Below are 25943 nucleotides of genomic sequence, written 5' to 3' on the forward strand. Positions count from 1 at the left end.
CAAGTGCTATGTTATCAGAGCACACATTATCTTTATCAAATTGCCAGTGCAGTAATCCTCTTGTTGGTACTTCAAATATTACTTTCTGATCCTATAGAATTATCAACTCAAGACTATGAGAATCACATTTCCAAAAGGGATTTATTTATTTCATTAGAAAGAGACTATCATTGTTGCCTGGAACCTTTTCTTGTCTGAATACCTTCCATTAAAAAATTAGGTGCACTATACCATTAATTGTGGTCTCCATCGTCAAGATATATTTGGCACCTAGCTTTTCCCCAAAATGTCTATGTTCATACAGTCATTTAGTGCAGACACTAATTCGTGGAATGGGGGAGGGAGAAAGTACTCTCTAGCACTAAGTAATTTACAACAGAAGGTGTTATTTAAAAACACTTTACTACAAATGTTTAAGTAATATATAAATCAAAATAGAATGTTATAAAAATTAAAATGCTGAGTGTGGTAGAGAGTTGCAGCATAGTTACAGGTATATGGGTCTGTTGTTTCCTTCTTAGTAATTTCAGAGATCCTAAACTGCACTTAATGTTTCACCATCCCTTCTGTTTGACCCCAAATTCCTATCATTATAATGATAGATTTATAAATCTATAAAAATGCTGTTAAAGTGGTAAACTGAAAGAGTAAATGTGGTGGTATGTGTAGAGATTTCTATTTAACACATTAACAAATGCTATCAAGAAATACAGGCATAGTGCATTTAAACCAGAAAAAAATAAAAATAAGATGTTCTGAGTGAAAATTCTAAAGCCTATCATGTATGATGTTAAGTGGAAAAATACATAATGTATTTGTATCAATCTATACCCCCAACCAACATTTAAAATTCTAAGTAAAGCAGTAAAATACATACTTATTAAATGCAAAGGTGCATTGATAAATCTAAGAAACTTTCATATTAGAGCTTAAAGCATTAAAACACCACTTCCTAATGAAACAATGAGGATTGTTAAGATACAGGTGTTTGTAGACCTGACTTGGCTTCTGAGTGCCAGCAGACAACATGCACGTCTCCTTCGTTGGCACCTGGCCTGTTCTTCAAAGCATCTACAAATGATTCTAATGTTCTACTAATTCTATTTGAAATGTAAATCAAGACTCCTCCCAGATATTGCTTTGTTAAAAAATACTGAGTTTGGAGGTTGTATATATACATAGTTGCCTTATAAGCATCAGCAAAAAACAAACCAAGAAACAAAAATATTTTACTGAGAGATCTGTGTATTCTGTGAAAGTTGGATTTCAAAAATCAAGAGGAATTCTATTATGGAACCATAACTGGAAAGACATTCTGCAGGTTACATATGTCTGTGTTTTATTTAGTGCTAAATTATGCTCTAAGTTGGTGTTAGATGCTACAGGACAACCAAGTAGATGAAGATGTGATTTTATAGGACTTAAATCCAATGGTACTATGGAACCCAATTAAAGGCATAATTAGTGTGGCTTACTTAGTAATAATAGTTATATGTCACCTGTACAGAGGGATCTGATTGGACTGAACGAATGACAAAATATTTTTGGCTAAGATTATTTTTTTTAATATATCTTTATTGATTTCAGAGAGAGGAAAGGAGAGGGAGAGAGAGAGAGACAGAAACATCAATGATGAGAGAGTCATTGACCAGCTGCCTCCTGCACGCCCCAGACTGGGGATCGAGCCCACAACCCGGGCATGTGCCCTGACCAGGAATCACACCCCAATTGCCTGGATCCTAGGATGACACTCAACCACTGAGCCACGCCCGGCCGGGCCTGGCTAAGATTATTGACATATCATAGAGGTGAGAAATATGGTGCATAGAGCTAAAAGCTAGATAACCTAAAAACAAGAATTCAAGCCCAAATCTCTCACTCTGTATAAGACCTGGTCAAGAACTTTAATCTATCTGAGTTTCAGCTGCTGTACTGTGAAGATTAAATCAGTTAATGTGGGAAGTTTTTAAACTAAAAAGGCCACACAGAAAACACCAAGTACTTTGTATATATACCTAAGTGGGTCTGAATTACTTGTTAGCTGTGTAAAATTGGACGCATTTTTAATTACCTGAGTCTTCATTTTTCTCATCTTTAAAATGTGATCAATTATACCTCTTTTGCAGATTTGAAATTATGTTAGAAATATATGAAAAAAGCCTAGCAAAAAGTGTTTCAATAAATTCAATAAATGCCAATTTGCTCCTTATCATTAAAACTTCAGAAACTTTCACACTTCTCCATTTAAATAATCTGATCACTCACTCATGCCTCAAACATGCTATCACCCAGAATTCTTAATTTTTTAAATTTCTATCACGTACCACAATTTCTTGGTTTTTCACTGTTCCCTATAAACCTACACTTTATCCACATAAAATTGTCTATGTTATTGTACTCATAATTCTTGGCCATTACCACACTCTACCTATCACAGATCATGATTTCAAATATTTCAACTATTTTTGACTAATTCTTAAGTGTCCTTGATGTTTACAACACTTACTCTGCCAATCTCAACCTAAGATGGATTCAAGAGTCTTTCATTCTTCTACTGTTAATACTGTCCCCATCCTCAACAGAAAAAGCTGATCTGATTATGTATGTAATCACATTAAGGAGTGGGACTCTGTTTTTGTTTTTTTAACATGTTTTTATTGATTTGAGAGAGAGGAAGGGAGAGGGAGAGAGAGAGAGAAACGCTGATCGGCTGCCTCCTGCATGCTTCCTACTGGGGATCGAGCCCGGAACCTCGGGCATGTGCCCTGACCAGGAACAGGACTGGTGGGTGACCTCTCTTTACATGGAAGGAGGCTCAACCAACTGAGCCACACCAGCCAGTGCGGGACTCCATATTTTTTTTTTTAAAAAAAAGGCAATCTTTTTTCTTTCTTTCCTCGGCTTCTTAAATGAATTTTCTCTAGACTTTGTTTCCTGAAACTCACATTAAATCTTGAAAAGATCTTGACATAGACACCAGCTAGCTGGATAAATATGTTAACTAAGAGTACAATTTTGGACAGAGAAGCAAAGACTATATTTCTTATTCCTCCCTTGCAGTCAGGGCTTACCCAGTGATATAGACACAGAAGTAACAGAATGGGACTTCTGGAAATCTCTTAAGCTACCTATCTCCAGATTTCTTGTTACATAAGAGAAAATAAACCTGTAACCTATTCAAATCACCCTTTAGCTGGCTTGTGTATTAATCATATTTGAACACAACTTTAAGCCTTACAAGGTTCCATAAATTTCCCATGCAACACTGTATATACAACTTTTATACCTAAAAACAATCTCAGCTAATTAATTAAAATATCTAATTTGAGTTCAAATGAAAAGTCTAAGCTTAACTTAAAATTCATTAGCTAGCTTGGTACTGCCAGGTTGAGAAACTTCAGGAGTTTCTATTCGAGGAATGTGGTAAACTCACTCTCTGAGCTTTTCCTCCTGATCTCATCTTGCCCTCACTTCCCAGCTCACAGGTGGTGAGTTCAGCAATGGCACTATGAGAAAGCTGCTAACAGACAGCCCTTTCTTGGCTGTGACTGTGTGTTGGTACACTCCAGGACTGGTGGATGTTCATCGCTGACTTGTCCCTCTCTTGGGGTGCTGTCCCCCATTGTTTGGAGGTATCCAGAACATCTCACTGCAATGCCACACTTCTGGCTGCCATTTACACCCCTACACCTCAGTTCCCATTTGATAGTGTATATCTACTCTCTTTCTGCTGAACTGGCTTTGCCCCTGGCAGAGTGCCCCATTGGATCGAGTCCCAGACCAGCTCTATCAGGTAGGCCCCACCTCTGCTTTGATTTGTGTGTAAGCTTGTGCCCAGTGAAGCCACCTTTCATGTAATCAGGCAAGCATCTCTAGCCTCAGCACTTTATTTTATCACCCAGAAGTGTGCATCAAATCCAAATAAATAAAGTAATCTCAATTTGACAAAATAGTGGGTTACATAGTTCCTTTAACACTCAGACTCAAAGGGAAATAAATATATAAGCAATCTGGGTAATCCTCTCAAGAACATTTCTACTAAGATTAAAGAGGAGGGTAAGCACATTTTTTGTGTGTGAAAACAGAAATAGCACAATATTCCATATTTTTTCCCAAGTAATTTTTCTTGTTCTCTTCAACCTGTATAAATTCATACCCTCAAGATAGATTTTGGGCTAATGGTCAATACACCACAAACACACACACAGACACACACAATTTCCAGACAAATCTTTCAAATTATAGCACCTCACTCTTAGAACATGAGGATATTTTATATCTTCTGTTTTTTCTCAATGTTAGAATGGCCCTAGATTTTTTTTATCAGACATTTAATTTACCCATACAAGACTCCTTTCACTTTTTCTTACTTTTCTTCCCCAAATCTTCAGGATGGCTCTCAAGACACTCATAGCCCCTTCATTCTTTTCATATAAGATCAACTTCTACCTCACCAAGAGAAAAGTGGTCATCCAGTGTGACTTCAAATTTTCCCTATCTGCAAATTTAATTATCTTTATTCATATTTAATATCCTTTCTGTCTCAAGTGAAAGATACCACCCTCTTTTCAAAGATAAGTTTCGTAACTCTAATCTCAGCGTCTGCATTTTATGGAATTATCCTTCAACATTCAGATCTTTTTTCTTATTTCCACAATTAATAAATTCCTTCTCTTCTGTCTATAAGCATGTTTACATGTCTTCCATTCTTAAAAAGAGTAAGTCTTTAGAAGTACTCCACAGTTCTCTTTCACTGTTCTACCAAACTTCTTGAAAATGCAAATTTCTTGCCAATTTCTCACTTATCAAACACTCTTTAACACTATAGTCTTTATTCCATCCCAATATATTCTAATAAATCTGTTCTTGCAAAAGTAGAACAATGATTCCTAAAACCCTAATACATTTTCAATTATTTGAGTCTCTGAGGAATTTCACATTTCTTCCTGAATTTCTTTTTCATTTCTTTGGACCTAGTTTTCTGATATTTATTTCTTTCTTTCTGAGTTAAGCCCTCTAGGGATAAAGGCCAGGAATCTGCATTTTTAGCAAACTCTATAGGTATTAATGACAAACACGAAAGATAGAGAAATACCAGTCTAAGAGCTAAAGGCACACAAAACAATTTGGTTAAACAACAATGATCTACTCCTTCCAGAAAAAAATATATATATATATTTTAATAGTCATTTGAAACAGTCATTATTTTCCTTTTTCATTATCTAATCATAAGCTGAATATCAAGATTGAACTAGGAACTGGCACATATTACAGTATTTAAAGCTTCATAAGAGATTGGAGCAGTTTTAATTAAAGTTACTAGGACAGCCAGAGGGAGACAGGATACACCATAATTTGAAAAGTGTCACTAGAAAAATGTGTTTATTATAGCCCTGATCCTATTTTCTTTGAGCAAAGTGTCTAGAGGCCTACATTAACTCAGCAGATCCCCTTTTCTGTGCTGGTTACTGAACAATAAGGCCACTTATTTAATTCACCTCCCTCTTTCAGGAGGCACCGTTGGAGGTTGGATTGTTTTGTTGAAAAGCTTTCTCCTATGAACTGTTCATTAATGCTTGCAGATTTTTCAGCCTAGTGAAAGCTGAAATAAATGTTAATAATAATGTTAAATGATTGTTTCTTTTTTGCTTCTAGACATTGTTTGATTCGAGATTGCTTAAGAATAACCCAACAATGTTAGCAGAATAATTACTATATTAAGCGAGTTTGTGAGACATAAGCATAGCAAGAAAAATAGTTGGAAAAATGGTCATTTAGGAAATATATCTTGAAAATAAAATGGCTGAAATTACCAGTATGAACTTAGAGGGGGGGGAAAGCTGGATTCATAGATACCCTAAAATTAAAACCTTAAATTTCACCACAACCTCATGTTATCTATACAAGTCTCAGACAAGAACCCCAGTCCTCTCTGAACCTCCTCATTTATAAAACAGGAATGGACAGATGTTTAATGTGCCTATTTCACAGGATTTCTATGAAAGCCTAATGCATATCAGTCATCAAAATCATGTTTTCATAGTCTCAAAAACAAAAACAAAAAACAACTTAAGTGTGAAATCTGTTTTGCTATAAAAGAGGTAGTTTTATGGCAAAAGCAACTAAATTTTTTTTAAATATTGGTTCCTCTTTCTAAAGTTGGTTGATGGAGTATATCAAAAGATCACAGCATAGCATGAGCATGAATAAAAAGTCAAAATAAATGCTGAAACTGGAAGAAAATATTGGTCGAAGTAGTTTTGAGTCCAAACATATAAACAAATACAAGATAAGCAAGAAGCAGTAAAATAACTTATGATTTCATGTTTAATCAACACACTATAAAAGACAGAATTAAAATTTTAATGTTCAGATACCTTAAATCAGTATACTTGCAGGCATAATAAAATTTATTACAAATATTATAATCATTTCACTAAAAAACCATGAAAAACAAAAACCTTCCGTTGTTCATTTCCTTTAAAAAAAACAACTGACTTATAGAAACTCCTGGGGAATTTCTTTAGTAGATCTATAAGAAAACAACCTGTTCATTTTACTTCTTTTTCATAGACTTTACATCTATAACATATTTTCAAGGGTATTTTATATTGATAACCTTGATGCTGAAAACTAAATATTTAAACTTTTTTTCAAATTCAAATAAAAATAATTTTTTAATAATACATATTTTATTTCATTAAATCATTTTTTTAAATGTCAGTAGTTTCTTTACTTGATCATTTACATTCTACCAAGATATTTTTCTAGTGTACTTTGAGATGGGGCATGGTGGGCCCATTAATTTCACGCCCATATTTCTAATACATATTTGTCTGGAGTGTGTATGTACTAAGAGAATCTCGGTATTTGCCAAATAAATATATGAAAAAAATAAATAAAATAAAATAAATACATACACACACACACACACAAAACCCTACTTGACTACGGAGTGAATCTCTCTGTAGTTATATTTAATCCTAAAATCCCTCCAACTGTCTCTTCCTTTGGATGCTTCTTATTCCATATCTCTTTTTTTCCTTTTTATTGACTTTATTGGGGTGACATCGGTTAATAAAATTATATGGGTTTCAGGTGTACAATTCTATAATACATCATCTGCATATTGAATTGTGTGTTCATCACCCCAAGTCGAGTCTCCTTCCATCACCATTTTTTCAAGAGAGCTAATTGATACAGAATTCAATGAAAAATTCATAGCCTTCCAGAATATTCTATTAACTGAAACATCACTTCTTAATCTCAATGAATGATAATTTACAGCATACTACCTAATCCTCATTTCTTCTGTACTATGATTATACACTTCCTCAGAACAAAGGATATATTTGCACAATAAATAAGAAGACAAGATCTTAAAGTTAGACACACCTGAATTTGAATCCTCTCACATTCTTGCTACTCAAAGTATAGTCTTTGTAGCAGGAGCATTAGCATCACCTGGAAGCTACTTAGATTTGTAATAGCTCTAGTCAGATCTATTGAATAAAATTCTGCATTTTAACAAGAGCCACAGTTAAACTATACTCATATTAAAGTTTGAGAAGCACTGGCATTGCTTATTGAATATGTTTCCTTGAGCAAGTTAAAAGTATCCTTAAGGTTGCAGTTTCCTCAGTGAAAAATGAGACTAATAATGATGTCTAGAGCTTAGTATTATTGTGAGAAATAATTATATAATGCTACTTAGTAAACACTCAATAAAGTCTAAGTAGTGTTAAATTTTATCATCTACCTCAAATTTGCATATTCATGATTTTTCCAATATATTTACTTATAGAATAACAGTGGTATCCCACCCAGGTAAATTTAAGCTCCTTTAATCCAGAAGTCTCCCTGAGTATAAGCCTACAACAAAAATAGAAGTAAATTAATAATGCCATCTTGCATTCACTTACAGTACAATGTGGCACTTCAAAATATTTTTTAATAATGTCTTTTTTTATTTTTGTGGAATCAAAAAACTTAAGATTTCAGTTCAAAAATAAACATAAGTGTTTCTCCCTGACATAAAATCTAACTAATTCTACATTTAGTCAGTCATTGTGTTTTCTGTATTCTTCCATTGTGCACTTAAGACAGTTACTGATCTCCCACAGGACTCAAATAATGTACCAGGTGCCTAGAGCTTCAAATCCAAGTGATGAAAAAAAGAAGAAGAAAAAAGAAAAAGAAAAAAAGAAAGAAAGAAAGAAGAGAGAGAGAGAGAGAGAGAGAATCTCAATAGGCTTCCATTTTAATCCAATTAAGGCAAAATGCATCCTATTTCATTTCATTTTTCAAGGATTTTCATGCCCAGATTACCTACTTCCTACTTCTGAGGGGATAAAGTAAGCTTATAAAAATCAATAGAAATGAAATCATTTTCAGCTGTCATTAAGCACACATTAATCACTTAAGTAGAAAGTATTATTTTTATTGGATAAACTTTCATTGAAAACACACTTTACATCTATAAATGATATCTAAAAATAGTATTCACATACCCAAAGCTGAATATAATAATGTTTTGAATCTTCTAGTCATGAAAGATTATCTTATCATCAATTACTCATTCATATATTTCTTAAAAATTAAATGTCTTAACTTCTGGCAATATGGAATATCAAATATCCCAAAGGATGCTCCTGTTACATTACAAAAAGATCCTGGATATTTTAAGAAACATAAAGATTTATAATTGCCCCAAAAATAAAGGAAAATTTTTTTGCCAAGATAGAATAAGTAAAACTCTGAACTATAAGTGATAAGTGAACAGGAAATTCAGAGTTGTCCTGAGACAAATGCCTGTAACAGTGCTGAGATTTGTAGGACAAAGGGGCTAAACCTAAACTCTGACATCATAACTAACAAAAAATGTATAAGAACTTTATGAAGAAATTTTACAACTTTAAAAATTTGACAAATGAAAACAATGTTATAAATAGAAAGACAAGACATCATAATATCATTTGTTTCCAATTTGGTCTGAGCCCATGCAATATCAATCAAAATCCCAGTAAAGATTTTCTTGAATAATATCATGCTGAATCTAAAATTTAGATAAAATGTAAAAGTTCAAGAATACTTTTTTTAATATACTTTACTGATTTCAGAGAGAGGAAAGAAGAGGGAGGGAGAGAGACAGAAACATCAATGATGAGAGAATCATTGATCGGCTGCCTCCTGACCGCCCCTGACTGGAGATTGAGCCCGCAACCCGGGCATGTGCCCTGACCGGGAATTGAACCCAGATCGCCTGGATCCTAGGTCGATGCTCAACCGCTGAGCCATGCCCGGCCGCACAAGAATACTCTTTAGTTCAAGATCCTTCTGAAGAAGAATATGGTGAGAAACTGGCCTACCAGACACCTAGCTTGATACCTGGAGCTCACTGGGGGAAGGCAAGCTATTTAATAAATGGCCCTGGGAAAACTGGTTAGAAAAAAATGAATTTGAATTGCAGACTAAAATTATAGACAAATATTGGTTGCAGGTGGATTAAATAAATCTAAAAGACATAGAATCTTTTAAAATAAAAGATATAAAATAATCTTTATAACCTAAGGGTAGAGAAGGATTCCTTAAACAAAACACACACCCAAAAATATTAATCATTTTTTAAAAGTTGATTTCAATTGCATTAAAATTAAGAACTTATTTTATCAAAATACACCATAAAGACAATGAAAAGACAAGTCACAAAGTGGAAAGAAATATTTGCATCATGTATCACTTAAATGAACTACCATCGATAATATACATGGGTGGGCAAAACTAGGTTTACAAAACTAGGTAATGCAAAATAATAATGTTATAATTAATAAATAATAATACAAGAATAAACTCTCACGTACTCACAACTGCAAACCTACTTTTTCCAATCCCTACATAACCTACAAATCAATTAAAAAAATAAAAGTGTACAAAAGATATGAACAGATATTTCACTGGAGAGGAAACAAGAGTGGAGAATGACTATAAAACAACATATCTACCTCATCAGTGAGAAGCAGAGGTTCCATTTTACACCCATTTGATCGCCTATAATTAAGAAGTCTGCCATTGCCACTAATTGGCCAGAAATGGACGAATGGGGACCCATATATTGGTAGTGTAGGTCTAAATTGATAAAACTAATTTGAGAAACAACTGTCATATTTTTGTAAAGCTGACTTCGTGAATACCCTACAGTCTAATACTCCACTATTGACCCTACAGATATCCTTGCAAATGGATACTGGGAAACTTGTTCAAGAAAATTTAGCAGCATCGGGAACAATCCAAGTAACAATTTACCAACAAAGAATAAACTAAAAATTGGGATATATCCTCATAAAGTAATATTTAACAATGAATAAAAACAAATTAAATCTAAGTACAAACCTCCAGATGAATCATACAAGCATAATGTTAATGGAAGAAAGTCTCTGAGAATTACATACAGTATAACGTGATTTTAATAAAGCTGAAAAACAAGCAAACTAGCAAATATGTTGTTTAGCAAAATTTTTATGTGAGGTACAACTATTTTTAAAAAGCAAAGAAATAAGTAATCAAATATCTAGAGTATTGGCCACTTCTGGCAGGGAGGCGGGGTGAGGGTTCAGGTGAGTACTACCAGAAAGGAAGCTTTAAGGGTGCTGGCAATATTCTTGGGTTTTATGTTGTATGATAAATTTAATTATTATTATGCATCATGACTTACATATGTATAAGTAGATCCAGGTACCAATTAAACATACTATCCCTGTGTATTAAAATCACCTAACATAAAAACATAAACAATTACAAATAAGCTGATTATATTGGATTCATAATGAAACCATGACATCTCATCTTTCATGAACATATTAGATAAACAGTTTCCACTGTAAAGAAAGCATAGTAAAGAAAATCTCCAACTAAAGCATGAAAAATAATGAGTAATGGAAACTAATAAAATGAGCAGACCCAATTTAAACTCACCACCAGGGCTTTAGATCTGTTGCTTAGAAGTTTTTCAATATCCCTGGCTGCAATTTCCACCAGCTGGCGTGCATTATTTGGTTCCACAGTATACAAATCTTGGTATTTTTCATAAATCTGTGTGAAGGCAAAGAAAATTATTAAGAACAATAATTGCTTATTTGGCTCACAAGTTCACATTAGAATGTATTTAAAATCATAAACAATTGATCAGAAAAACCCACCCTTTTCTTTCTTCACCTTGATCTTTTCAGGGTTTAGGTGTGTTAAAATATACGTATATATACATATATATACATTAGTTTGCTATAAGACCACCAGCTTGCCAAAATAGTTATGTCGCCAGGCTGCAAAACATCTTGTACAATGCCTTGTATATGCAATTTTGTGACTTGAAATTGTACTTCCAACCTCAAAACCTGGTATTAATTGCCATCAGCATTTTAAAGAAAACAGGAGAACTGAAGTATGGGAGGTTGAACCTGGAGGCTGTGTGCAGTGAACAAAGATAGGAGGGAGAGGGAAATGATAATGAATTGAAAGAGACTTCCCACTCTTCTCCCTCACTGCAACCACTGAGGCTAAAATATTTACTGCTAAACCTTATGAAATGAGGGGGGGGAGGGAGAGAGAGGGAGAGAAAATGAATGAATGAATGAATGAATGAAGAGTGAATGAGTGAATGAATGAATATGAAGCCCCTGCTAAGGTTCATCCAGGTGACACAGAAGCTTCATTTCACAGAGAAGAAGTTAAAGGTCATCGAGGTCTACATTAAAGTTTAGTTAAAACAGTAATAGTGTAAATACTGTTATTATCAAATTGAACGTTTTGTTTTGTTTTTCAATCCCTGAATCAAATTATACTGGAAGTAAGCTAGGCAGCCAAAGAAAACTCGACTGCATTTCTGGCTCACATCAGTGTCAATGGAAGGAGTTGCCCAGCGTGGTATCAGATGCACCTGGTTTTCAGAGCCCGTATACTCCTGGAGGGAGGGGAAGAATTAAAGAAATGGGGGTGGGAGGAGGGCCAGCAACCATGTTTGTAGCTGGAGGGCTGAGCCGAGAAGGAAATCCCTTATGCATCCAACAGATGGGCTGCACATGCATGACTAAACCATCTTTGAAAGCCAGGGCCTGGCAGTTTTTTACCATCTTATGAGAAGAGAATCCAGGCACATGCAGGAACCAGTTCAACCCTGTTTTTCTGGCACAAACCCAGCATTCTGTTATTACCAACAGGTCCTACAGCCCGGTCCCAGCTGAGCATGATGCTATTGGTGAGCACTGGTTTCAAATAGACACAGATGCATATGCTAACATGTATTTATGACAGAGTATGTTGGTTTTATGTAAAGTTCAATTTTTTATTTGAGTGATAAAAATTAGTAGTTTTAAAAGATTTAAATCAAACTTTTAGTCCTAAAATCATTTGATTTATTCAAGCTATGAGGTTTTTTCCATATTCATCTGAATTTTGACCTTGTAGGTTTCCATTTCAACTCTTCAAGCCACAGTAATTGAGTCCTAAGCAATCCCCAGATTTAGTTCCATCCAGGATTTCTGCATATCACTGGGCTGCTTGTGCTTTCTTCTGTGGGGCAGATTATCGAGCTCTATTTTAAAGACCCGGTTGGTTACCCATGATGAAATCCATCCAACTCAAGGCTCCCTCTTTCATTTCGGCCTAAGATGACATCCAGGAACATGACCTCCTGAATAGATTAATTGATCAGAGTACAAAAAGATAAACCTCAACATCACTTTAATTGATCCAGGATATTTAGTTCTTTGCAGTAAAACCAATACAGCTAATTAGTATGAAAGGGAGCCGTGCTTTGAACCATTAATATCTTATTCTTTTTGTATGAAGTCTAACCTCCTTCCTGTGGTAGAAAGACTACAATATAATTCAGAGTTGGTGAGGATTAGTTCAGGATGCACAGTCTGTACTTCCCAATATGTACTATAAATAATGTCATTTATTAAGTCACTACCTACACATGCCAGAAACATTATAGGTGCTTTAAAGAATGAATGGATTATAAATCAGAAGAAAGAATTTAGTTCAAGTATGTAACTATCTTCTCAAATATATATAAAATATCCTCTCAAATTCTGTTTCTAGGGTAATATTTAAATGCTTAGAAAATAAAAAACAAGATCTAGCTTGCGAATAAATGAAGTTAAGGAAGCTTGTCTCAACCCCAATGTAAATATCCTGCTGTCCTTTTTGCTTATAAAGCATTTGAAATGTTTTCTTGGTATTAAATATAAATTTAAACCATTTAGCTACCCCACCAAAAAACTAACTCTTGCTTCTGATTTTAAAGAATACAATATTCTTTGATGAATGAAGTACTGAGAAGGCTCTCAAAAACTCTACTGGTAAATGTTTTGTAAACACTTTTCAGAGTAGAAAGTTTCACATGGATTTTTAACATTATATATTTTCATAATGTACATGTATTTATAACTTTTTCTGCCACTAAAATAAACCACATTTCTATATTTCACGTGTTAACATGACTATTTTAAAGACTCTTAAGTATCTTTTCTTTTCCTCTTTCTAGTATCTTTTTAAATGTGTTTTTATTGATTTCAGAGAGAGGAATAGAGAGGGAGAGAGAGAGAAACATCAATGATGAGAGTCATTGATCGGCTGCCTCCTGCACGCCCCAGGCTGGGGATGGAGCCCGCAACCCGGGCATGTGCCCTGACCGGGAATTGAACTGTGACCTCCTGGTTCTTAGGTCAATGTTCAACTACTGAGCCACGCTGGCTGGGCTCTAGTATTTTTTTCCTTAAAAAAAAAAATTACACTGCTTTAGCATTTTATTCAATGTTCTTTCTGAAAGAAAAACATCATGGTGGAAATAATATGAGTTTTTGGCACCAAACTCCATTCAAATTACATGTCAACTCCTCACATGCTATATGACACTGGCTTCCACTTATTCCGCTAGAAAGAATTCAGCACATAAAGAGACTCCCAGACAGGATGTTTTCCTCCTGATTGATACCTAAATATACTTTAAATTTTCGGTAGTTCAAGTCCTCCCCCTGCCGCCCTTGACACAAGTTTTGACAAAAGAATACTTGTCATCTGCATATTCTTTCTTTCTTACAATTTTAATTAATGGGCTTTAATGTACTTTCACTATTACATTGACAGACAAAGTTTTGTGGTAAGGACAACACAGAATACGGTTTCCCTACTTTTTTCACTGGAAACTTCTTTCTAAGTCTCTTTGCTGTAATGAAGTCCACAGTTTCAAGGTAATCTTCAGAGTAATACACTTAAAATAACCTGGAAGGTAATATCTAAAAAGTGGCGCCACTCATTGAAATAACTGCTTAATAAAACATACATAGAGAAACATTTCAGAAATCATAATATTTAGTATTATGCCATGAATTATGCCATAGAATAGTACAGATACCCCTGAGATGCTCACTGAAAGCTAGATATGCTTCCAAGTTCTGAATGACATGGAAGATTATATTAGCAATCACTTTCTGGTAGCTTCTCTATACCACTTACTTTAAGAAACCTAAAAAATACATTCAATTAGCCGTTGTATTAGTGTGAACACTGGGATTCAGGTTTTGGAATATCAGAGTGGAGGGAGTTTCAGTCCCATTTCACATCATAAAGGACCAAACCACTGTCCAGGCCAGCAGAAGGTGAAATGGGAAGGGGCATGGTTAGGCAAAGTGAGTCTGCAATACCATTCTGCTCAGCATCTCCCTTGGCTCCAGCAAGATGTAGGGAAACAGAAAAGCACCTTGGGATGAGCAAGAAAGGTAGCTGAGAATTAAAGGTACTAGGAGACTGTCCTCAGTGCAGGATCAGGGGATCCCGATGCAGAGACTGAGGGATGGAAAGTGGGAAGCAGAGGTCCAGCTGGAGGATGACGGTGAAAATCACCCAGAGCTAAGGGGCCCTCAGCAGGACAAGATTGGCCATGTTCTTAGTGGCAATCACATTCATTATCTCTGTGACATGAACAGAAGAGAGCAAATACACTAGACACTCTGTCACACAAGTTTCCCCTTGCACTGGATACCAAGGAGAGAAGTCAAGAACATGAGAGAATACCGAAAGGGGGTTGGAAATTGAAATTTATTAAATCTATAATTGACCACAAAAGCCTCTTTTGAACTGAAAAAAGCTAACCTTGAAATATTGAGATTAATATTTTTCCTCTCCTGGAGAGAAAATGGCAGCTCATGAGTAAGTTAAGTTCCCTAAAGAGAAACACAAATTTCTGCATACTAAAGCTTAAATATGTAAATTTTGACAGCTCCTTCCCTCAATACTATAGATTTACTTCCCCACCGTGGAACTTGTCCTGCACAAGCAATCAAGATCTCGGCCATGCCCACAGCCACCTTCCTAAGGAAAGTTTCCCCTTGGACAGTCCCTGATGAAAGAGGAGCCCTAGGAGTTTCCTTATAAATGGGTACCTGTATTCTAACATATGACCTTGACCTTGGCCCCTGCTTAATTGTATTAGGACATATCAGACCTCTGAGCAGATAAATTCTGAATCAGTGGCCTGTAAGGAGTCAAGTACAAAAGATCTTTATAAACAACAGTACACCGAGCCAATCAGGTTTTCTGATCATAGGATGACAACTGGGTGGATCAAGGGCAGAGGTCGAAGCAGAAGTGAAAAGACTAGTGGGAGGAAAACAGTGCTCAGACACTGAATGACAGAAGTGCCTATGGTGAGCAAAATAAAGGCCTCCCAAAGATATCCACATCTGAATCCCCAGAACCTGTGAATATGTTGTTACACGGCTAAGGGGAATTAAGAAATTACCCTGGATTGTCCTGGTGAGTCCAAGGTTCTTGAAAGGACCCTGAAAAGTGCACGGGGAAGATGTGACTATGCAAGAGAAAACCAGAGATGATAGTGTGAGCGGAAAGTTTCAAGAAGACGGAGATTTTGGCCTGTTTTGTCCACCGGTACAGCCCGGCACAGGATACAGCGCCTGCACGCAGCAGGCACTCAATAGTGTTGATGGCGTACCTCAGAGCACCGACGCAGGCTGGTTACTGCCTCCGGCTTTACTGGGAACAGAATGCTGACTATAACAAGTTCTTCCTTGTATTTTAAAATCAATATTTATTTTAAACCTAAAAAAACAACAAGGCTATGTGAGGTGCTATGCGGCTGCATAATGTAACATAAATGTAACATGTAAATGGTAACTAGATAAGTAAATGCACAAAACAGGGTAATGGCCAATATGAAGAATATTAGTGTTCCAGAATTCAGAGGAAAGTAAAATCCGTGGGTTATGACAGTCAAAAGATGGGATTATAGCCACACTTTGTGGAGTAAACATGCATAAATAAGGGAAAGAGAACATCAGAATGTGTGTGAAACAAGAAATTATTGGAAAATAAAGACTGAAAAACTAATTGGGACACTATTATGAACAGCTATAAAATTCAGGGTATTAGTTTTTACCTTACTATGCAGTTAATTCCAAACTATTTTAGAATGAAAATGTCTAGCTCAGAACTTCTAGTGCCTATTATGGCAATTAATATTATAAGCACCATTCACATATATATGTATATATGTATATATATGCAATTATACATATATACACATACATACACATATACACTCGGTGATATTCTTTAGTGCATACTTTTCCAATGACAGCTGGCATTCTAACATTAAACTCTAGAGTTTGATAATATTTTCCCTAGTCCTCCTATTCTATTTGATAAGATAGAGCTTCTTAGCTGGGACAGTACCACATTTCAAACAGGACATTATCTTTAGGAAGAATACTGAGGAACAGTGAAGTCAGAATTAATGAATCTCCCACAACATCTATGCTACTTACCCTAGTTCCTATTAACCAGAATTTGATGATGACGCTTTTGAGCAACATATTAAAGGGGTAAGAAGGAACTGAACAATTGAAAACCTTAAACATGCCTGTTCACATTCCCCATACTACACATAGGAGCAGGCGATCATATTTAAGCAGAAAAATAAGTGAAATACTAGGGGTCATTCTTGGAACAGAGAAACTAAACTATAACAAACAATAAGGTGAGCATAACAAGTTTCATAGCAAGAATTCAGTTTTAAGGTTGGAGACATTTCACACATAAAGTAAGTTATAAGTTTATCTTTCAGAATATTTAGAATTAGAATAAAAACAAGTAAAATATTAAAATATGTATAATATATTTACTTGTGTTTATTGTGCATATTTTTTAAATTCCAGGAATAACTTAATAACCTAAGCTCTTGCCTTTTGCATCTTTGGAACTACATATGAATTGTGTATGTATTTTGACCAGAAAATTCATATGCAATTAAAGGTGGAAGAAATCATAGTAAACTCTATTAAAACTAAATTTAAAAATAATTAACCATAGTCTGCTTGGACTGCTTGTTTAATGTCCCTAACCCCAAACGATCTAAATTCATTTCATTGCTAACAAAAGAATTTAAAAATGTAGCACACTTTAATTTGCCCTTAACCATCTTAGTTGCAAATGGCTTCTCTAAAGAAAAATTGCTCACTATCAGTACTGATGTGTAATTTTACAAATTTATATTCACTTAAGGAGTTTCATACATCTATTCTTGCTTCAAAGTCTTGTCCTTCTTAAGGTTTTCAACCTCAGCCATATTGACATTTTTACCAGATCATTCTTTGTGGTGGGGCCATGTCCTGTGCATTATCGGATGTTCAACAGTATCTTTGGCCTCTACACACTAGATGCCAGTAACACTTACCCCCCACCCCTAGTTGTGACAACAATAAATGTTTCCAAGCACTGACAAATGTCTCTTGGGGCACAAAACTGTCCCTGGCTGAGAACCACTGCACTCTGTATAAAGACATTAAAGATGTCTTCAGGGGAAAACAAGAAGCTGGATATTGTATATTGAGAGTGTGCAGGAGCAAATAATGGTCTTTTATGCAATTCATCTTCATTGTAAGGAAGAAGCTAGCACACCACTTCCACGAGATGTTAGCTTCCCCACCTCCGTGAAACACAGACGAGACGAAAGCACAGCCACTATCCATCACTCTCACTGTAATCAGTATTACCAAGCCATTAGACTGCTACTTGGAGAAACAATAAATAATAAGTTATCCCTCAAATACCAGCATAACTTAAGAAAGGGTTATTGATTGATAATGCAACAGATTGGTAAGGTAAAAAAGAAAACATTTTAATAGTCTTTCACTATTAGTGTTTGTGAACCAACAGTACTTCATTTAAAAACCTGCTAATAAAACATTGAAAGTCATCATGAGATAGAAACCCCCTTAGGGTTCACTTTATTTTGTTTTTGGAAATGAATGTAATAAACCACTGTTTAAAAAACAACAACAAACAAAAAACCCATAGTCCTTACTCTCTCTATTGAAGTGCATTCTGTAGTCAAAACAGACTTCTATTTAGGGGGAAAATGTATTTTTTCATAAAATAATGATAATCTCAATTTGCCTATGTTATTACGGTAATTAGTTACATTTCGTCATTGGAGGTGTAAGGCAACTCTGAGCAAAACCAAAACGTGAAATAAATAAGCTATATTTGAAAAGTAATTATATTATTTTATAAAATACTTATATTACTTTTAAAAACAATTGTATTACTTTAAAGTAACATATAAATATAAGGAGAAATAAGCATTAACTTTTTCATAGCATCTATTATTGCTATCACATTGCATTTTACATCCCTTTTACCCCTGCAGCATTTCTGTGAGGGAGGGAGAGTGTTGCCATCTCACTTGGCAAGCAGGTAAAGGGAAATCTACTACCATCCAGCTACTTAGCAGCATGCCCGAGAGGAGAAAAAAAGATCCCCACCCTTATTGTTGCCTCTGCTTCTTGCTAAATCCCTAGTCGGGATCACCAATGATTAATTATGTTCTGCTTTAGAGTATCTTCTTTTGCAAATAAATTAATATATTAAACTCTCTACCACCTAGAAAATGAACATTCTATTTGCATAAGATGACGTGACCACAATGTCAAAGAAAAAGCATCAATTTGCGAACCCCATGAGCTACTAATGAAATTCTTCATTCAAAACCCTTGTGTAAATACTAACTTAATTAAAAGAACTGAATGCTCAATATTTAGACACATTTCATATTTACATCTTTGAGAGAATATTGAAATACGAAGGTACTGATTTTGACGATAACTTTAACTTATGAAATCACAGTGGTGAACCAAAGCCAGGGAGTTTTCGCATGGTGCCACAGCAGAATGACTTTACCTTCAAAAATCAATGTCCAGGTTTTTTTTAAAAAGTTAACCCACAAAAATTTTTAAATGTTTGCATGTTCTAGACTAACATGGTAGAAATCTAGACAGAATTTTCATTTAAGAAGAAAGCCTTATAACAACCAGATGACATGCCTCATTTCAGTTGTCTTAGATAACTGGAAATACATAATAATCTCTATAATCAAAATGTTTGGTGCTTGCTTTTGCAGCACATATACTAAAATCGGAATGATACAAAGAAGATTAGCATGGCCCCTGCTCAAGAATGACATGCAAATTTGTGAACCATTCCATATTTTAAAACAACAATCAGAAAGAGCATAGGCACCCCTATGTTCATAGCAGCACTATTTACAATAGCTAAGATCTGGAAACAGCCCAAGTGCCCATCAGTAGATGAGTGGGTAAAAAAGCTGTGGGACAGTCACACCATGAAATACTATGCAGCTGTGAAAAAGGATATGTTACCCTTTAAGACAACATGGAGGGACCTGGAGATTATTATGCTAAGAGAAATAAGCCAGAGAAAGACAAATATCACATGATCTCACTTATATGTGGAATCTAATGAACAAAATAAACTGACAAAATAGATCCAGAAACATGGAAGCACACAACAGACTGATGAATCACAGAGAGAAGGCAAGGGAGGGGAGGGAAAGAGATTAACCAAAGAACTTTTATGCACAGATGCATAACCCATGGACACAGATAATAGTGCTGTGAAAGGCCTGGGGAGGGGGTGGGAACTGGGAAGAGAGGGTCAACGTGGGGAAAAAAGGGGACATCTGTAATACTTTCAACAATAAAGATTAATTTTTAAAAAAAGTTTGGATTCCCCTGACATCCTTCATTATTAGTGATAAAACACAATGTTGGAATTGAAGTGAAAAGAATTATGGAGCAATGTCACATAATGTGGGTGAACATTTCGAAATGAATATATTGTTAACACTATAGGAATACTCAATGTTCCTTACATAGACACAAGATGAGCCTGGAAGGCTAACAAAGCATCCAGAAAAGCTGTAGGAAAGACCTGACATTATACATAGGAGGGGAAGGAGCAGGGAAGAACCCCAGGGCTAGGACTAGAGTGAGGCAAGTGAGGTACCTAGGGCACAGAATTTCAAGGGCTACTCTCACTCTGACGCTCAGAGCCAGTGAGTGTGCCTCCTTAAACTCTGCACCCTTGCACCCTTGGCACTTCATCTGCCTCCCCTTAGTCCAGGTTCTGCTGGGCTCCTGTCCCCTGCCAAAAAAAAAGAGAGAGACCTATTTGAAATGAGGGGAAACTCTACCTATTTCAAAATATAGCCTTCATACTTGCTTCCAATACCAAATATGTTCCCCTTAGAACTAAAGAGTTACTGAAGACCTAACCAAGTATAAATGGCACCATCCATCCCTTCTTTTGTAACAAAGAGGAGGTAATGAGAAAATTTTGGATTCCTAAAGAGAAAGGGGGAGGTATAAAGAAACCTGCACAAAGGACTCAACAAGACTCCCCGATGACTATAATTTGCTTCCATCGTTGAGGCTTCTTGTCCCCAGGGCAGGGCCAATCAAGTGTAACAACTGAGATTTCTGACATATTTACAGAGTTTTGTTTTCTTTCTATATAATTTTTTGTAGACTCAGAAACCCATTTTGTAGAAAAGACAAACAGTAGGTTCTATTCATCAGTTTATTTTTAGAAAGATTTCATAAAACAAATTCTTATTACTATAGAACTCATTGATTTAGAATATCTGATCATTTGGATATTGGTCAAAATTAGGTATATCTTCATCAAGAAATATTTTATCGGCAAATTAAATAAAAGTAGTTGTTGGCCAATGTTTCATGAACTTAAAACTTATTTTTAAAAATATTAACTTTAATTTTTTTAAATGTTATCTATTCATTAATATATGATGATGAGCTTCTCAATTTGCCAGCATAGTAACTAAAGGAATGTGTGTGTTTAAAAGAATAAAATGTGTTTCTAAATATTGTATAATTCAGATTGCTTAAAATGCATGTTTCAAAATCTGAGGATCTTTTTCTATTTCTTAATTTTTAATGTTTAAAATATATAAATACAGCATCCATTTTTTGTTACTATATCTTTAAATATTTCTTCAACATAACTCTAATAAGGAGAGTATTCAAATAATACATATAAGTGGAAGATGGCTAGTTGTCCCCCACTACTGGTTCTACCCCTTCCACTGTGAGAGAGTTGGTATATGGCTACTCAGCTAAAGACTCCATGATTTTTAACCCTGAACAAAATGTCTTACCCTCAAAGTGACTGGGTATCTATCTGTTTCTCTAATCTCTTTCCTTGTGCATCAGGCTGGAAAACAATTGCAACTGGAAGAATCACCTTGGCCCCAGGAATGGAAGCCACATGCTGAGCCTAAGCTGCTCACCTCTACACTGTAACAGGAGAAAAAAATACATGGTTGTTTTAAATCTCTGTAAACTGGTTCAGCCTGGACCCCAACTAATAGAATACAATACCCTCGACAAATTCAACAAGGGAATGACCTTCCTTGAGTTCTGATTACAGGTCAATAAATATTTTATATGGATATGTCATCAATCTCAACAACTCCATGAGATGAAACACCTTGGCAGATTATAAAGCTATCAATTGGAAGAAAGTAAGCATATTTTCTTTAGGTGGAAAACCATAAAGACAAAATAAAGAAAAACTCCTTTCAGTGTCATTCTTAGCAATCCTTTCAGTAGATAATACACACAAAACCAATTCTGTGCATACCAACAATAACAGAAGATTTTACATTCTGCATGCAAATTTACATTTTACAATATCTTTCTGTACTTTCTTTTTTACAAGAAATTCAAATAGAAATGTTCATGAGTGGATAACTAGTAGCAGCATTTTGGCTTCTTCTAGTTTATACCTCATTAAAAGAGCAGTAGCATATCCATGTTAACCTTGTACCTAATCAGGTATCTGCTTACCTTCTCAAAATACAAACAGCAATATAAAAAGGTAAAAATATTAACTTATATTTTAAAGCATACCAAGATTTTTGTTTTGTAATTTGGGAGTTACAGCCAATTTAGTAGTTGTGTAGCCTAGAACAAAAATTTAACCTTGCAATTGCCTCATGCCTATTAAAGATGGTGATGTTCACTTCACAAGGTTGTCCTGAGAATTAAGATAATGCGTGTAAAGGGCTTAGTACAATTCTTGAACTAATGAAAAAAAATGTACTCCTTCAGTTGTATTTATTTCTTTTTCTTCAGCTGTATTTAAAAGGTTCTAATATATTAAATTCACTAAGCAAAATTATAATATATTATTATCTCTTTTCCCTAATTTTATTTTTTCTTCCTTCAATTATTTCATTTAGTTTGCAGCTGAGCATATGCAATTAATGGACATGTTAGCTTCCAATAAATGATTAGATAGTGGTATAATTCACTAAGACATTTCTTAAGACTCGAATGCATCAGAGTAACAGCACTACTTAGCTTATTCACACTGTATCTTTAACAGAAGTCAGGCAGATAACTTTATAAATTTCTCGTCTGTAAAGTTAAAAGTATTGAAGTCATCCAATAATTAGCTCAACCTTCCTTGAGCTAATATTTCATGATGCCATAAAGCAATTTTCATTAAATTGCAAGGACGGCCCTGGTTGGTGTGGCTCAGTTGGCTGAGCGCCGTGCCATGCACCAAGAGGTCACAGTTCGATGCCAGGTCAGGGCACATTCCCGGCTGCGGGATCAATTCCCCAGAGGGGTATGCAAGAGGCAACCAATCAATGTTTCTCCTGGACGTTTCTCTCTCTCTCCCCCCATTCCTCGCTCTCTCTAAAAAAATCAATAAAACCATATTTTTTTAAAAATTGCAAAGATGTCTCATTTTAGTTACGTTGCCTCATTACAGCCGCATATGAGCATGCAGGAAAAATGCTAGTTCTATCCTGCAAAGCCAGTAAAAACAATTATGTTAAATAATTTTGCAAGAATAATTATTTCTACAAAATTGAATTTCAATCCAGGAACATGTTAAGTTCCTCCATTTATTCAACTTTTAGTCCTTGCCATGTATCCAACATTCCCAATCTCATTCCCAAAGTTCACTCTACACTGGCATCCTTTGCTGGTCTCTAGCTTAAATTTCCACAGCCAAGAAGAAATGCACCACTTTGGCCCCCAATATGAATCTTCTCTCCAGGCAAAGGCAGAGAGGCATATGGACCATTTATCTACATAAAATGACACTCTTCAAGCGCCCTAACACTCAAATTCTCTTTCCAGGACTGAATTCTGTTCTCTCTCTCCCTTCCTTTGTTACACATCATATATAATTATTTGGTTGTATTTTTCTGTCACTGCAGTACGTCCATGTCTCAGAAACAGGGAAATTGTGGGGATTTCTCTCATCTTCTTCATTCGATTTTGCTATCCATAGTCAGACAAAGCCATTTATTCGTCTAACAATTTTACATTCTTCTTAGTAATCTATACTTCACAGAGCACAGTGGAAATCAGATGAGACTTTTTTTTGCTTAGTGATTCACTGCAAAAAGCAGATTCGGTGAGGCAGGGTTCACATATTTACATGAAAAGTAAAAATGAGGTCAGCCAAGAAAGTGGTTTTTGAGGCTGCAGAAACACTGGAGGAGGGAAGGAGCTTGCCCAAGAGCAGTTTATTTTTAGTCTCAATCTGTCAATAAAGAGATTCATATAGCTTCTAACCAGAACCTGTTAATTCTCATTTCTTTCCTCTCATCCCACAGACTCCATCACTTTCACAGAGTCTCGCTTATTATCTTAATACACGTTCATGTTCCTATATATTTCCCCACAATAAACCACTGCAGATGGCAAGCCCCAGCTTACCGGAGCTTTCAGGCATCTTTGCAGCCATATAGTAGAGATTATTGATTAGCAGGGCATCAGTTCTCTGGGGAAAGGAACGGTGTCTCTCAACCCTCGGTAGCCTGCACAGGGCCTGAGACATATTATGTGTTGACTAGAACTAAATTTGATCTTGTTATGCAGAAGGGACACTTTTCATTTCCAAATATATTCATCTCACAGATATTAAAGTTTGTTCAACATACTCTTAGACTGAAACCTATAATTATTTTGCAAACAGTTTCTGGAATAATTTGTTTTAAGTATTTGCTTTATTAATAAGGTTCCCTTATGAATTTCTATTAATATATAAGGTAATCATACTTTCCAGTTTCTCTCAGACAGAAATATTCACACATAAATATCCATATAATAAATATTCATATGTCATCCATGAAAGTGCTTTCATACATTTCACCTCAGCTTTGGAAAATAAAAAGGCCCCACTGCATCACTAGAAACACAAGATCAAAGTACTTTCAAATAGTTACATTACTTATATTGAAATGGAAGAAGTGAGACACTCAAGAATTAACATATAATTTTTAACAAATCTTATAAAACCTACAAAGTAAATGTCCTTCCCAAGTAAAATAACCTATTTAAGATGACATATAAATATTTATACAATGCTATCACTTTCAAAAATCATGTAGGAGAGACTTTCATAGTCTTCGCATAAATCCTAAGAAAAAACATATTTTACAGTAACTCTTTTTCATACATCAAAATCTTTATTACCCATCTGAATGACTCACTCTAGTCTCCAGGCATAGCTGTAAACACTTTTCAACTCTTTTTAAAAGTAAAATCTACCCTCAAAGAATGAAGAAGTGTTCCCACTGAGGATATTCAAAAGAATTCATCACTACTTAAAGTCACCACTATGTGAGAGATTACAAAATACAGTCTGAAGCATGGAAAGGTGACATCCCAATTTGAACTTTAGGGGAGCCTATGTATCACAAGGATGCATGTAAGTGAAGGCTGTGTGTAAACTATAAAGTGTATGTGCTGAGAAAGCTTTATTAACTTAGGGATGATGTTTCTTTTTCACAGTAACAAGCAGTACCAAAGATCTCTCTCAGAATTTCACTACCAGATCCACACGAAAAGCCATATCTTATTAATAATATAGAAGAGCACTTCCTAGAAGATATTACTGCATTCCATTAAAGAAAAGATTAAGTTACTTTGGGCTCTACTCACATCGACAAGCTGATTGACTCCACTTGCTGTCTTCGCCAGTGTGACAAGGTCTTCTTGCATCTTATCCACCCATGACTTGATGCTGCAGTAATTAGAGAAGAAAATATTCTATCATATCTCTGGCAAATTAAGGCCAAAGACATCCATTTTACACTCACGCTGCAGATAATTCATTAAATTGCCTTTAAATCTTTCTTCTCTCTCCTAGCTCTCATTATGTCCACCCTCCCAACCCACCTACAAATTATAAAGCCAATGAAACTTCAGGGTAAAACCTCTTAGAATGCTGAAATACTCTCATATCAAAGAGAGAGAAATGACAATGATTGTTTTGTCCAATACAAGGGTAAAATTTGCTTAATTTTTATGAAAATTCCATTTAAAATGAATAAACAGAATATTCTAAACTAAACTTTATTATTTAGCTTGCAAGTCTGAATATAATACTTAGGGTGTGCTAAGTGTAGAACATTTTTTAAAATGCAGGAAAGTGGGAAGTATTTTAAAAGTCTCCCAATTTCATTGCCCAGGGATAACCACTCTTCACATTTAATGTATTCCCATTGAGCCTTTTAAAATTAT

The 25943-nt window shown here is 35.2% G+C and overlaps 1 protein-coding gene across 4 annotated transcripts in view; it reads right to left on the reverse strand.

Annotated features, from left to right (window-relative positions):
* The window catches only part of CACNA2D1 (calcium voltage-gated channel auxiliary subunit alpha2delta 1), a 453232-nt gene that overhangs the window by 344528 nt on the left and 82761 nt on the right, over positions 1-25943 (reverse strand). For all 4 annotated transcript variants that reach the window (XM_081147533.1, XM_081147532.1, XM_081147531.1 and 1 more), the window contains exons 2-3: positions 25362-25443; positions 10972-11088 (exon numbers count right to left, since the gene is read on the reverse strand). In XM_081147533.1, the coding sequence (XP_081003659.1) occupies positions 10972-11088; positions 25362-25443 (199 nt within the window). The remainder of the gene's footprint in view (positions 1-10971; positions 11089-25361; positions 25444-25943) is intronic.

The sequence above is a fragment of the Miniopterus schreibersii genome, assembly GCF_964146895.1.
Source record: "Miniopterus schreibersii genome assembly, chromosome: 9".
Classification (NCBI taxonomy): Eukaryota; Metazoa; Chordata; class Mammalia; order Chiroptera; family Miniopteridae; genus Miniopterus; species Miniopterus schreibersii.